We start from the raw sequence: 13,261 nt of genomic DNA on the forward strand, positions 1-13,261 counted from the left end.
CCCGGGGTGTTTAGAACCTGACTTGCAGGTACACACTTACGCCTAAATCCTGAAGCAGAGGCCGGTTCCCCATGCACATCTCCGGGGACGCCCAGCTCACCCAGACTGGAGCGAGGCTATGCTGCCCAGCCGACCCAAAGGCAGCCCAGAGACTGCCAACTCAGAATACCTCACAACACAAAGTTCCCCAACCAATACCAGCCTTTATCTCAGAGCCATCCCAGCTCCACATACCAGCTGCGCAACTCCGGAAGCCTTCCTTGTATAATATTTACTGCGTTATCACAACTGTTAAAGAGGCTATAACGTGAGACCACCTGGCAGCGCACAGGAGTTTTCAATAACTGCTCATTTCCTTTCCTTTCAACATGACTTAGCAGACCAGAGACTAAAGCAAGCTGCTCAGAGAGGCCAGTAGGTATGTGCCTTGGTGGGTGATGGGGTCAGGATGAGGAAGGGAACTTTGCTGGGGTGAAGGCCTGAGGAGGAGCTGAGTGTGCAGGGAGAAGAATGTGGAAAGCAGAGATGGGAGGGGGCAGAGGAAAAGCTCCCCTCACAAAACGGCAGGGCACAGGCTGGTCTGACCAAGGATGTGCCGATTTGGCCCAAACACTTGAAGGCAACCCTTGAAAATGGGAATATTTCAAATAAAAATCTGGAGTTCCAGCTGGTCCTGAAAATTCAACATTCTGGCAGTGCTGCATCCACATTCCCACGTGGACACGATCAGCTGGCCTGAGCAATAGCTGACCTTTGATGGCAAGTGCTCCTCAGTCCCCCCTCCCAACTCTGCCCAGCCCGGATGTGAGGGTGTCCCCTAGCATGCTCCTTGCATAAATGTTTCTGACAGTAGAGAAATGTGCCTTTTCCGAGCGCCTTTCAAAAGTGGGAAAATGATGGGGGCTGGCCCCACGGAGTAGTGGTTAGGTTGGGCGCACTCCACTTCAGCAGCCCAGGTTCACGGGTTCAGACCCCTGGTGTGGACCTACACCACTCATCAGCCACGTGATGGCAGCATCCCACATACAAAATACAGGAAGACTGACACAGATGTTAGCTCAGGGCTAATCTTCCTCAGCAAAAAAAAAAAAGTGGGAAAATGACAAATAGACCAAGAAGGCTACATGTCTCAACAAAAGTGAGCAAGAGCTCCTCTGTATTTGGGGAAGCAAAGACAATGCCTGCACATGCTCATTTCTCTCCTCGTCTGCCAGGCTCTGGAAACATCTGAGCGTGTCCCCTGCTCCAGCATGCCTCATCCCCAACTGTAGTCAGGAAGGATTTCTCATGGGGATGCACAGGCTTCCCAAGCAGTGCCACCACGATGCACAAAGATGGACCCTAGTTTGGTAAGCATGCTGTGATTTCTGTCACCTCTGCAGGCTCCTGCACGCCCTAAGCTCCTCCATCACCATGGCAAGAGCAGCATCAAATGGAAATCTGTTTCCAGCAGGCACAGGGCAGGCCCCAGGGGCCAGAGCCCAGCTAGAAAAGCTTAGGGAAGGGCCCGAGAGGGGAGTGGTGAGGGACGAAGAGGAGAGTGACAGATTTACTGCCCTTGGTCTCCCAGCCCCAGATGCTGTCCCACTCTCCCTGCCTGGCAGTCTGGCTGTCTTGCCCCTCCTTCAGCCACCACAGGCCTCACCAGGGCCTCAGTTTGGCTAGCCAGAGACCCCCAAGTGGTTCCAAGGCAGAGAGACACGAGAATGGCCTCCTTTTCATGAGGCTGGAGCAGAGCAAGCAAAGAAGGTTTATACAAGAGATGGCTATGCTCAGGAACTGAGCTGGCCCTCACCAAGGCAGAGAGGATTCAAAGGATGGACACGGGATCACTCCTCTGCAAGGACCAGATCCCTGAGTGATCCCCGAGTCCCACTGGCAGTCTCCTTCGGGAAGCCCCTTCTAATTGGCCGACCCCACCTCCGTAGGGCCCTGTCAGCCTCCTGTGTCCTGTGAATATTCCCAAGGCCACTCTGAGGGGATACGCACAACCTGGAGCACAGGCCCCTGGAGCTGAAGGAAACACTAGGAGTCCAGAGCCCGACAGAGCTGAGCCCGTCCAATCATGCCAGCCTGCTGAGCACCGGGATTTGCCCAGCCACCTGGACCACTCAGAAGAGGCTCTGGGCCTCGGAGCTCCAGCTCCTACTGTGGAAAGTGCAAACCCAGGAGCGTGGCATTCAGGGCCTTCAAGCTCGCGCACCTCCACCTTATCTCTGGGCACTCTCCCATGGGCCCCCAACACATTGGCCATTCTCCGGACAAGCCTGGTTCCCCTCCCCCTCCTGGCACTCTTGCAAGTGCTGTTCCCTGTGCCTAGAATGCCTTTCTCTCCCCTCAGACTCCCCAGGGAGGCTCCACCATGCCCTCATTCAGCCTCCAGAAACCACATTTGCGATGCAGATTGCCACTCTGTGTGTGTGTGTGTGTGTGTGTGTGTGTGTGTGTGTGTGAGACCCACTTGCTGGAGGGGGACCCCCTCAAGGGCAGGAGACTCCAGACCCTAATACAGACAAGCAAGGGACACCCAAGGGGGGTTTCCTCCCACTGCCTGTTATCAGGAAAAAGCCTACAAGCTGGCACCTGCAGCCCCAGCTCCCAGACCCCTGCCACAGACGAGTCCCAAGGGGGATGCTAGCACTGGCTCCCCGAGACCCACTCTGGGGTCCAACCTGATCCTGGCCAGCACAGCCACCTGACCCCATCACACGAGGAGCAGGTTTGGGCCAGGAATCGAGAGACAGTGGATGGGCCCCTTAATCCAGCAGGGACACCCAGGAAATCTGGAAGGCGCAGCCCCACAGGCGTTCCTCTCTCGGCCTGACAAAACATCACTAATGGTTTCCATCCTTCAGCCAACGACAGCCACTGAGAAGAGAGCAAATCTTGGACAACCACAAATCCTAACAGTTGAGACTTCTGACGTCAGGAGCTCCCGGGGGAGACAGGTGGGTAGCTGCACATAGGGAGAGTGTCCTCAAAAGGTGGAGGATTGCCACTCAGGGGCCTCGCCCATGAGCTGCAGGTGAGCACCAAAAACTGCATCCACTGAGGGAGCAATCTGTGAGCAGGGAGTGGACACTCTGGAAACAACCAGCCCTCGGACAAGCCCGTCAGGTACAGTGATATTTACAAGATTCACGTACATTCTCGAGCCATGCAGAAATCAAACCAGACAGGACTGTGTGGAAACGGATGCTGTTAGTGATGCTGGCAGTGATTGACAGAAGGAATAAAGGAGCTGCACCTGCCCACCGTGCAAGAAGGACCCTAACCCAGAAAGCAGGACAGTCAGACAATCCCGGATCCCCGCGGAGATGTCACCAGGCCAGCAAAGCCCCGGCCCCGGGCCACCAGAGCCAAAACTCACCTTTCAGGGAGGCGACATGTGACAGGGCCTGGGCGTATGTGGCCGTATTCAGGAGGGTCCCCGGCAAGCAGGAGGGAAAGAAAGGTCCTGTGGGACCCACAGTTCGCCCCAGGCTGGCAGAGAAGGAAAATCACATGAGTTCCTAACCCTGTGTGCCCATCGGCCCTTCAGACCCAGGGGTCCAACCAGCCTCACCTCTGCTGGGCCTCCAGGGCCTCCTTCTTGCTCCGGGCCTGGTCCCCGGGGGGTGGGGAATTGATGTTTCTCACGGGCGGTGGCGTCACCTCTGCCATGGGCTCCTTGGCTCCTGGCTCCTGCTCAGAGGCTCCTCTCTCTGTTTTCCTCCATTTGGCCCTTCGGTTCTGGAACCAAACCTGAGTCCCCGAGGGAAACACACACGCAACGGAGGCAGATGATCAGGCATCAGGAGGGAACCGGAACCCAAACCCAAAGACCTGGACCCTGGGCATCTTGCAGCCAAGTGTGCAAGGCACAGCCCCCCTTTTTAAGAGATCTATCAAAGCAGAGCTCTCTGAACTCCAGCTTCAGACCCACAACGGGTCAGAAGATCAGTGTAGAAGGCGTGGTGGGCATTTTTTAATGAGTGTGAAACCATAGAAAGTATCCAAATGCATTGCCCATAATAAGGGCAAAGTGTTATCTTGTGGAAAATCTCAGTGTAGGCGAGGACACTGATATGATGTGAAATGTATCTCCTCCCCGGGGCAGGGGAGGTGTCATAGTTAAAGAGGATCGTACACTGCTCTGGACTTTCCTCTTCAAAAATACTCATTCACTGTGCCGGCAGATTTGGCCTGAGCAGCTGAGCCTGTCTGGCCTGGTACCTATCATTTAACCTGGAAATCATCTCTTACACATTGTGCCAAGCTCATAACCAGCAGCCCAGGGCACCCGTTAGAAACACTGACTCCAGAGTCAACCCTGGTTGGAATTCTGGCCCTCCGTGAATCTGGTTTAGAATCCACTGCAACCCTACGAAGCAGGCAGTCCCACTATCCCCATTTTACAGATGAGAAAACTAAGCCCAGAGAGGTTAATTAACTTGCCCAAGGTCATTCATATGGTTAGTGGCAGATCCACAGTTTGAAGTCCAGTGGCTTGGCTGAGGACCAGCATCCAAACTGGGTGGGGGCAATAACAGTGGCCACTCCCAGGCATCCTTAGGGAGATTAACTCAGAGATGCATGAAAACATGGAGCGCAGTGCCTGGCACGGAGCAACCACTCACTCAGTAAGCATTAGCTAGTTTTAGGAGGAGGCTTATGATCCCCCTGCTCTGAGTGCCTTCTTAGAGGCTGCTGTGGGACTCTTTATGCCTTGGGAACCAAAACTGCATCTGCAGAAGGACAGCCTCACGGGAGCCAGGCACCTCGGGCCCAAGGTGCTCCCAGAGGTCAGTGAAATCCTGCTGCTCTTTACTCCATCCAGCAAGACCTCCTCTCTCCCCCATGGGAGATAATTCCTGGCTGAAAAAAAGGCTTGGCTGGACCTCTATCCTACTTACCTAGCATCCTCTCCTCCTCCTGCCGGCACACTGGCCCAGGAGAGAACCCGGATCCTGAGGCTGAGCCCTCTGCCAGCCCACCCCACCTCTGAATTTTCATTCTCCTTTCACTGGGTTTCTTTCTTTCTTTTTTAATCTAGTTGGCTTTTAATTGCACATATCAGCAACCATTGAATAATGATTTTATCTGTATTCTAAATTTAGGGCAGTTAAATGCAAAGCAAAATGCAGACACTTTCTTGCGTCTTAATTGAATGAAGGTCACAGCTATAACAACATTTAATTGAGCTATTTTTCATTATCATATTTTAATGACTTTGCACTGACAGTTCGCCTGCTTCTGAGGAAAGAGCATGATGGAGTCGTTTATTTCCCTATTTAGTTACTGTTTGACAACATCAGCTTCGATTAAGACCCTGCTTTATAGAACATTAATCATATTTGAATGAGCAAGGGGTAGAGATGTAAACACAGCTCCCTTCCCGCCACCGGCGCCCAGCCGGGTCCCCGCACGGAGGCTCGGCTCGCTAAACCACGCTCCACGCCATTGTCTGTTTGCATAATAGCCGACAACAGCCCGAACAACAATTCCCAGCTTTAATTGTGGCCACTCCTATCTCACCCTTGCACCTTTCAGGAAGAAGTTATGATCTTCCCCTTCTGAATGCTCAATAATTGTGTCATTTATCTCAATTTGCAGTTCAGTCTTTAGGCAGCTCTTGGCAAGCCGGCATTAAAAAAAGAGAAAGGATAGACGGCATCCTGGCCAAAGGAGATTTTCATTTCCAAATAATAATCAGTTTAATTTGCCCGCGTATGACCAATGATTCATGTTCAGATTTAATAATCAGGATCACATAATCTGATTATAGGGGAAATAATTTGTTTACAACCCCCAATTTACTGCTCAGAATTCCATTATCTCTCTTCAGCCATTGGTTTGTAAGAGATACTAACATGACCCAGGGGAACCGAAAGCAAACTATTATATTTCCTACAATTAGATCTTTGCATAGTCTTAACCCCAAGCCCCTACATAAAAAAAGAACAGAAACAGCATGGAGGAAACCCCATAAATAAAATGAATATATAATTGTGCTCAGAGAAGAGCTCGCCCGGAGAGGTGGCGTTGCAAATCTGTTCCTCTCGCACTCGGGCACATCTGCTGGGCTCGACGGGTTTGTGCACTTAAACATAATCACTGCGTAGCTTCTAGAAAGAAATCCTGCTTAGAGATGGTCACCGTGGGCCCCGCTCGCCTTTGAGGCAGCCCTCTCGCTGCTGCCGTTTAAAGATTTTTAAATTGCCCATGTTCTTCGGATCCTCTTCACTAAAAGAGTGCGCGTGCCGGAGAAAAGTTGGACATGATGCAATTTCTGGAAAGCGGATCCTTATCCTGTTCCCATCTGAAAACACAGTTCTCTACAATTGACCGGCCTTACCCCAGAGCAGTCGGAGCAGCTTTGAGAATAGCATCTCAGCTCTTTTTTTTTTTTTTCCAAAGCAAGGAAATGGATGTGCATTGATGTAATTTAGTACCTTAGAGACGCGGACAAATTAGTGTAGAACATTATCACTAGTTAATTATGAATGACCGATTAATCAACCTAATCTAATATTCCACATTATGTTGATGTTATTAAAGTGCATCATGAAAATGACAGATAGTCTTCATTTGCTTTCTTTGGCCAAATGTGCACTCTGCAGTCATGATGTCAAAAAAAAAAAAAAAGTTTGCCAGTTTTAATATCAGAGAGTTAAATAATTAAAAAGAAGGTTTACCTGCACTCGGGCTTCTGTGAGGTTTATTTTCATGGCTAGCTCTTCTCTGGTGAAGACGTCAGGGTAGTGCGTTTGAGCAAAAACGGCCTCGAGAGCTTCCAGCTGGTAAAAGGAAGAAATATTTACTGGGGAGTGGCTGTGGCTTGAGGAGAGGAAGCAGATACATATTTCAAATTTGCTATAAGTGGTGAGGAAATAGTTTCACGGATCAAATAGAGGAAGATGAGAAAGAAAAGAGCTCTTTGCAAACATCCCGCAGAATTAAAATTTCAACCACGGATGACTTAGGAGCGAAAACTTGCTAACAACCTCAGTGCTCTCTCCAGAAGTAGAAATAAGAAGAGAGGCGCAAAGATTTTTAGGCATTTGCATTTCAATATATTCATAGGAATCAAAATCTAAGGAGGCCTTGTGAATTAGAGCAATCCTCACAGCTCTTGCCACAGGGCATGGGAAAATGAGACACCTTGCAGATGCCCTGGCTATGTCAGTCCCACTGAAACCGCGTGAGGGTATTTGGGTCACTTCCTGAACACTCCAGTCTGCCCCAAGAATAGGATAGACCTAAGAGAGGGAGCCCGGGCCAGGAAACACTATATTGGGGTTCCAGTTATAGCCCTTCAATTTGTGGGTGACAATACCTTCTACGAATCAGTCAACTTCTTGGGCCCCAGTCTACCCATCTATCTTTTGGGCATAACAATGTCCTAGCTGCCTTCCTCAAAGGGTTATTTCGACGTTCAAATGATATCTCTGATGGGGCACATTCCTCAAACTATCAGCCTAAGGCAAATGGGAGCTACTGGCTAGCCTCTTCACTCACTATCTGGGATCATAAGGTCAGGGTCATCTGCCCTCTCGCCCCAGTCCTTGACACGTAAATTGTTCAAGCAAACGGAAAGATCTGGTTAACACACTCAGTTGACGTCTTTGAAAAGACAAAGAAGAGCCGCTGAAACTCTGATTTTTTTGGGTTTTTTTTGGACGCAGGAAGTAGCTGAGTCTCAGAAGGCTCATTACCTGCTGAAGAGTGAAGGTCGTCCGGTTCCGGCGCTGTTTTCTGCGCAGAAACCCATCGTCGAAATCCCCCGTAGAGTGGTTGCCAAAGGGTGCCGTGCCTACTGGAAGCACACTGGGTCAGCCTGAGCCAGAGGTCCCCGGTCCTCACCTCAACTCCCAGCCACACACGCGCGTTCAGAGGCACGGACCTGTCCCCTCCAGACAAAGCCCTGTCTGTCCCAAAGCATCTTTCTCCCTTCTTCTTATGAAGACCCCCTCTCTTCCTCTCTCTTGTGCCCTCTCTCTCCCAATAACCTTTGATTGTAGGCCCAGCTATGCCCGCTGCTTCTGAAATTCGGGACTCTAGCCAGGAAGAGTCACTGGCTGAGGTGGTGCCCTCACCTGCCCTCTGGCTCCCAGCTGCACCTCTGTCCCTCTACCTCAGCTCCTTTAATAGGAGCCTCTATGTCTCCCTTTTGCTCACCTGTTAGTTTCCTTTCCCCTGTTTCTATAAACAAGGATAAAGGCTGGGGATGGGGGAGGAAAGAAACCACCAAGAGCTTTCACAGCACTTTTCTCCTAGAACTTCAGGACACAAGGAGGTAAGAAGTTTATAAATGAATATTAATTACCGTTGGTCACAGCTCATCAGCACCATAGTGGATCTGTTATATGGACGTCAATTAACAGGAGAGCTGCACCAACAGCAGCTGGCCTGAATTCCAAGCAGACAGACAGGGCCACTCTCAAAGGGCACCCCACCCTGCAGCCAGGCTCATAAAGGACCCACGGTTCCCGTGTCCCTAAGAAGACAGGCGTCCTTTCCACTGTCCTCCCAAGCAGCCTCCATAGCTCGTATAAAGCCAGAACAGAGTTTGGCCCCAAACGGGCCTTCAGCTTATTTTCCAAATGCGCGCCATTTACTTGACGGTCCACAGTGACTTCTTAGCAAAACAAATGAGCAAGTTCCCATTAGCCGGTGATTGCTGTACCTGCCATGGGCTCTGGCCTCAGAATCTCTGGCGTTCGGCATTAGGAGCTGACAAACCACGCCACCCAAACAACGTCCCTCAGAAGGACCTCGATCCCAAAGAAGCAACGTCCTTTGGGCGTTTAAAAACTCCATCTACTAAAGAGAGTCCCTCCTACTTAGGATTCGATTCTCCAGGCCCACATCCTTGGCTTCAGTGCGCCCACCGTCTCCTGGAGCCCGCTCCCTCTAGCTTCCTGTCCAGATATGTTCTTCCTCAAAACCCTAGTTACAGGCATTTCTCTCCAGCTCATCAGAAACCTCAAAGGGACGGCCTCAAATCAGTCTTACTTCCGTTATTTTTGGGGAAACCAAATTGTCTCCTTTTGAAACAAAACACTTGACTGGTGAGGACGAAACACAAACTCTGAAGTGCTGTCATCACACTCAGCCTCACTCTTCTAACTTACAGCTGCTGGTCCCAACCTGTTTCACAACGTGTGCACAGTATGCCTTTCAGTGAGACAGTGTGGGTCAAACCGAACCCTAAAAAAGACTGATGGCTCAACAAATTAACAAGAACAACTAGAAAAGAGGAAAATATAAAGAGAGACTTTTTACTTAAAAATAAGTAGAATGGTCGATAATGTTACGGAAATGCTAAGCCTTGCTGATAATTAAACAAAATAGAACGATGAACCAGTATTTTCACCATTTTGGCAAAAAAAAAAATAAGGTGCATAATGATACCCAATACAGATAAGAGGGTAATAAAATGTGCAGGCTCATTAATCGTTTGTAGGTTAATTAGTTTGTGGGTTAACCAACTGAGCATCAATTGATGCAGCCTTATTCGGGGTAATTTGACAATATCCTTCAACAATTTAAGCACACGCACAGGTATTTAATTTATGAAGATACTTATAAAGTGTGCCAAAATAGAGACAGAAAAATGTTCCTGGAAACACGGTAATAGAAAAAAACTGGAAATAACCAAAGTTCCCATCAGCAGGCACTTTCTGTACAACATATAAGGGAATACTACACAGCTGTGGAAAATAAATCGGTAGCCCTATAGACATTGGCATGGAAAACTCCCCAAAATAGATATTATGAAGCAAAAAAGAGCAAAGCATCGAATGGTGTGGCAGTGCCGTCTCAGCATAAATAAGGCATAACATGCAGAGAGAAAAATACGTAAATGAGGGTGAGAGCATGTTTTTCTTGAAGGAATCACTAGAAACCAACAATAGGGAGGATTTTCAGAAAAAGAGGTGGACAAAGAGGATTTCACTTTTCAGCCTATAGGTTTCTGTTCTGTTTGAATTTCCTAAGCAGGTGTGTGTTGTACCTTTCACTCTCATATCAGTAAAATTATCTGAGAAGAGAGATGATGTGCCAAGCTCTGCTTTCTCCTTTACGCCTCTCTAGATCAACAAAAAATAAAAATCAAAAAGCTGATCAGTGGGGCTGGCCTGGTGGTGCAGCCGTTAAGTGTGCACATTCCGCTTCGTCAGCCCAGGGTTTGCTGGTTCAGATCCCGGGTGTGGACATGGCACCGCTTGTCAAGCCATGCTGTGGCAGGCGTCCCACATATAAAGTAGAGGAAGATGGGCACGGGTGTTAGCTCAGGGCCAGTCTTCCTCAACAAAAAGAGGAGGATTGGCAGCAGATGTTAGCTCAGGGCTAATCTTCCTCAAAAAAAAAAAAAAAGCCGATTGGCTATAAGGAGACATCCTATTCCAAAGGTCTGTTCTCAGCCTTTCCGTCTGCAACAGATCACCTCCTCCCCAGCAACACTAAATGGAAATAAAACACCCCTTTCTGCAAAACGGGCTTAGGAACGCAGCTGCAAAGGGATAAACGTTCTCAGGGACCCATCTCCCTTTCTTCTGGTCACAGCAGGCAGAAGCAGCGCTGAGACGTGCCTGGGGTGTGGGAAGGAAAGGAGAGCCGCCGACCGACCGAGCTGAGCTGAGAGCAGCGAGCAGCTCAGTGCTCTGGGGCCAGGAGGGGCTGGGCCAGGACTCTCCCCAGGTGACTTCTGCAACCCACCCTGCAGACAGGACTCTCCCCTGAGGTCACTCAGGCAGCCTACCACCTGCTAAATCCCCAAACCTTGGCTTTCCCCACTTTGACAGGATGGGTGGGCCACTAGAAGTCAGTCAGTGCAAACCCCAGGTGCAGAAGTACAGAGAAGGCGTGTCCGGCACACATGGGGAGGGTCGTCCTCCAGTCCCGGGCTACAGTGTCAGGGGAGGCACCTGACCTCTTTCCAGAAAGCCCATCAACACAGATCCTGGGAGATAAAGGAGGTGAAATGCAGGCAAATGTGTGGTCTTCCCCTCTTAGGAACGCTGGCTGAGCTGGTGGGGCTCAGATGCTGGTGCTCATCAGCCCCCTTCAGAAAATCCTACTGAACTCTTAAAACCTTCCGTGGGGGGGTGGGGGGGAACCTGGTGATGTTAGTGCTTAAGTTCTCCCCCTCCACTTAGGCTGCTGGGGTTCACAGGTTCAGATCCCCAGGGCAGACCGACACACCGCTCATCAAGCTGTGCTGTGGCGGCATCACACATACAAAACAGAGGACGACTGCCACAGACCTTAGCTCAGGAACAATCTTCCTCAAGCAAAAAGAGGACGATTGGCAATGGATGTTGGGGCGAATCTTCCTCATCAAAAAAAAAAAAAAAGATTCCATGGGAAAAACAAAAACAAACTTTTTGAAATCCCTGTGTGCACTGGCCAGCTGAGGTTCAGCTACTGCTCAGAGAAAATGGGACAAGGTGGAAGAGCATCCTCTGATGTCTCAAGTCCTTCAGTGTCTCACCACCTTCTGCCCCTCTCCATGTATCCCTCAATTTCTTGGCCTCCAAAACTCTCCCGCCCAACAAATCAATCAAAGCAGTGGGCTGCCAAGTGAAGTTGTATCCTTCTCAGTTATAAAGTCCACATCCTATGGTTGAGATGACTGCGCCCAGGATGGCGCTGTTAAAAGGCCAGAGGTTGTGCCTCTGCATTTGCCTGATGCATATAATCCCCCCATGGCCAGAGGGCCCACCCCTGGGGATCCCCCAGGCCCTGAGTGGGGCCACCAGAGATCCAAGCTGTCACCTCCTCACCAACCTCCCCCCCACCTAACAATCCAGAGCCGAGGCTGCACCAGGGATTGGGAGGCAAAATTTCTTCCAAGGCCTGGAGACCCTAAAAGACCCAAACCCTGGCCCTGGGGCTGCCCCTGGGAGTGGAGAGTAGTTGACATCTGGGGTCAGGAAAGCGAGCGAGTCACAGAGAAGGAGCCATGCCGGGGCAGTCGGCGCCGTGGTGGGCAGGGCCATCTAGCTGCGGAGGGCCGGGGGTCCGGGAGCAGACGTGAAGGGCCCGGAGCAGTATTGCCCTGCGCTGGTAGAGAGAACAAGCTGGTAACGGGTCGTTCATGGCTCATGGTCGGGCCAATGCGGGGCCGACTCCCTAGTCCACCTTGGCTTTTCGGGATGTTTGCAAAACACCGTGAAAGATTGATGCGGCCCCCTGGGCAGGGGAGCCCCGATTAGAGGCGTGACACCAGCATCTGTGCTGGGAGGACCCGAGCGGTCCCTGCGGCGCGCACAGCCCTGGGCCGCAGGCCCAAGCGGGGAGGGAGGTGGGAGGCAGGTGGCTACGGGGCGGGAGGCTGGAGCGGGGGGGGGGGGGGGGGGCCAGGGACGCCCCTACCCACCGCCCGGCGGCTGAGCCCCTCACGGAGCGGGAACCCGACCACCTCAGCCCCGCTGCCGCGCGGGCCCTTTCTGGCCGGCGCCAGCCTTTCGGAGCGGCCCCGGGCGCGCAGCGCTTACTCACCCTCTAGCTGTGGAGGACAGTGGAAATAAAACATCGCCGACGGCCGGATCCGCTAGACAGCCCGGACTCGGGAGGGTGATCGCGGGATCGACGAGGCGCTTGTAGCTCCGGCCTGGCTGCCAAGCAAACTGACAGAGTCTGAATTTCCCTCTGCCTGCGCCCCGGCCCAGCCCTGGAGCGCACCGGGCGCTGCCTTCCTGGAAAACCTCCTCCCAACGCGCTCAGTCCACTGTGGGGACTGGAGGTGGGGGTGGCAGCGCCGTAGCAATCCAGGGCCCCCGCGGGACGGCCTTTCGGATCGGGTCCACCTCCCTCACCCCCGCCTCGGCCCCAATACCAAACGCGCGCAGCCTGGTTCCTGGCTCTCAGGGGTCCCCGCCGTCAGCCCCGCACTCAGGCCACCGCAGCCGGGTCGGGCGAGCACCCCAGGCCATCTGCGCGAGCGGCAGCCCCCGCCAGGAAGGCAGCCGACCCCAAGGCCGGGCGCGCGGGGCCCGGTGAGCGGGTCGGGAGGCGCGCGTACCTCGGCGAGCGGCTGGCGAGGAAGGCCAGAGCGTGACCGCCTCCAGTCCGCTCGCCGGCTCGGCTGGAGGCAGGCGGGGCTCCGCGCGGCTGGCGCCCGCAGGACCAGAAAAGTGACTCGGGAAGTGGCCAGATGTCTTGCTGTCTGTCTACAGCGCGCGCCGCCGCTCAGCACTCGCCTTTATAATCTCACGCATAATTGGCCTTAATCTGATTATTTCCAGCGCTGTCTACAGCGAGTAACTTGGATAGG

The 13,261-nt window shown here is 52.1% G+C and overlaps 1 protein-coding gene across 1 annotated transcript in view; it reads right to left on the minus strand.

Moving 5' to 3' along the window:
* Nucleotides 1-12,520, minus strand: part of DRGX (dorsal root ganglia homeobox) — a 30,555-nt gene extending 18,035 nt beyond the window's left edge. The window contains exons 1-5 of the mRNA XM_046649127.1: nt 12,487-12,520; nt 7,698-7,795; nt 6,678-6,779; nt 3,566-3,744; nt 3,371-3,483 (exon numbers count right to left, since the gene is read on the minus strand). Coding sequence (XP_046505083.1) covers nt 3,371-3,483; nt 3,566-3,744; nt 6,678-6,779; nt 7,698-7,795; nt 12,487-12,520 — 526 coding nt within the window. The remainder of the gene's footprint in view (nt 1-3,370; nt 3,484-3,565; nt 3,745-6,677; nt 6,780-7,697; nt 7,796-12,486) is intronic.
* Nucleotides 12,521-13,261: the final 741 nt, after the last annotated feature.

This window comes from Equus quagga, chromosome 2 (genome assembly GCF_021613505.1).
Source record: "Equus quagga isolate Etosha38 chromosome 2, UCLA_HA_Equagga_1.0, whole genome shotgun sequence".
NCBI classification, from domain to species: domain Eukaryota; kingdom Metazoa; phylum Chordata; class Mammalia; order Perissodactyla; family Equidae; genus Equus; species Equus quagga.